The 1,217-nt window shown below is 63.1% G+C and overlaps 1 protein-coding gene across 1 annotated transcript; it reads left to right on the top strand.

The window, feature by feature from the left end:
* Positions 1 to 24: 24 nt before the first annotated feature.
* Positions 25 to 958, top strand: LOC104513507 (twinkle protein, mitochondrial-like; the record flags this gene model as incomplete). The annotated part of the gene is made up of 2 exons (XM_010156888.1): positions 25 to 174; positions 704 to 958. Coding segments are annotated over 2 exons (405 nt in total), but the record flags the coding sequence as incomplete, so codon positions are not given.
* Between the last annotated feature and the right edge of the window lie 259 nt (positions 959 to 1,217).

Raw genomic sequence — 1,217 nt, 5'->3', positions numbered from 1 at the left:
CGGCCACTGACCCGCTCTCGCTGCCGTCGCAGGCTCGCCGCCCAGGACTACATCGTCGGTGCCTTCCGCAAGTTTGCCACGGACCACACTTGCCACATCACGCTGGTCATCCATCCCCGCAAGGAGGACGACGAGAAGGAGCTGCAGACGGCCTCCATCTTCGGCTCTGCCAAGGTGAGCCAGGCTGGCCCTTCCTGTCCCGCAGGCGCGGCCTGTTCCCAGGAAGCGCTTGGGATACGTCAGGCGGCCGTCCTCACCTCCCACCAGCACCCTGAGTCATCGCTGGGCACCTGAAAGGTGCTGGGAGGGGCAGGATGTCTCCAAGACTCCTGTCCCCTTCCAGAGATGTGCGGAGTCCCAATTTGGCCAGGCCTTGGTTGGGAGATGCAGGCAGGGAGGGAACCCATCGCCAGCTAAAGCTCTGCTGGGCTTTCGGAGCAGTTAATTAGCGCTTATTGACTGTGAGTGGGATGTCGGATGAGATAATTAAAGAAGGAGCCAGGGAGGGTGCAGGGATGGGCTCTGAGTGCTCCGGTCTTTGCCGTGATGTGGAACGACCCTGCGTAGTGGGCAGGAGGTGCTGGAGTTGCTGTGGCCTGGGATGCCCCGTAACGGGGCTCGAAGGACCCTGGCAGGCAACCCGCAAGCACCTCCGAGCCCCGTGCCTCCGGCTGCATCCCCAGCACCCTCTTTCTTCCCTCAGGCTAGCCAGGAGGCCGACAACGTCCTCATCCTGCAGGACCGTAAGCTGGTGACGGGGCCCGGGAAGCGCTACCTGCAGGTGTCCAAGAACCGCTTCGATGGGGACGTGGGCGTCTTCCCCCTGGAGTTCAGCAAGGCCTCGCTCACCTTCTCCTCCAGCAAAAGCAAGGTCAGGCTGAAGAAGATGAAGGAGGAGAAGGCACTTTTAGCCAAGAAAGCTCTGGAGGGTGGCTCGGGAGCCTCCAAGAAACCATGAGCCCGGCAGGTCTCTTCCTCCGTCCATCGGGGACTGATTCTGGGAGCACGGGGCTGGGCTACACCCCTGGGAGCAGCAGCCACGTGCTGCTGTGGCCTTTTCTCCCGCGTGAACAAGCCTCTTGGCCACCAGCACGGTGTCTCCGAGGGATGTGGGAGTGGGCTCGTCCCAGAGGAGAGCGGCCAGGGGAGGGTGCGTTGGCAAAACGCTGGCTGCTCCGTACTGGTGCTGAGCGCTGGGAGCACGGGGGGAGCAGAGC

The sequence above is a fragment of the Eurypyga helias genome, unplaced genomic scaffold (genome assembly GCF_000690775.1).
Source record: "Eurypyga helias isolate BGI_N326 unplaced genomic scaffold, ASM69077v1 Scaffold47638, whole genome shotgun sequence".
NCBI classification, from domain to species: Eukaryota; Metazoa; Chordata; class Aves; order Eurypygiformes; family Eurypygidae; genus Eurypyga; species Eurypyga helias.
The sequence above is the reverse complement of the archived record's forward strand: the minus strand, read 5'-3'. Positions and strand labels throughout refer to the sequence as shown.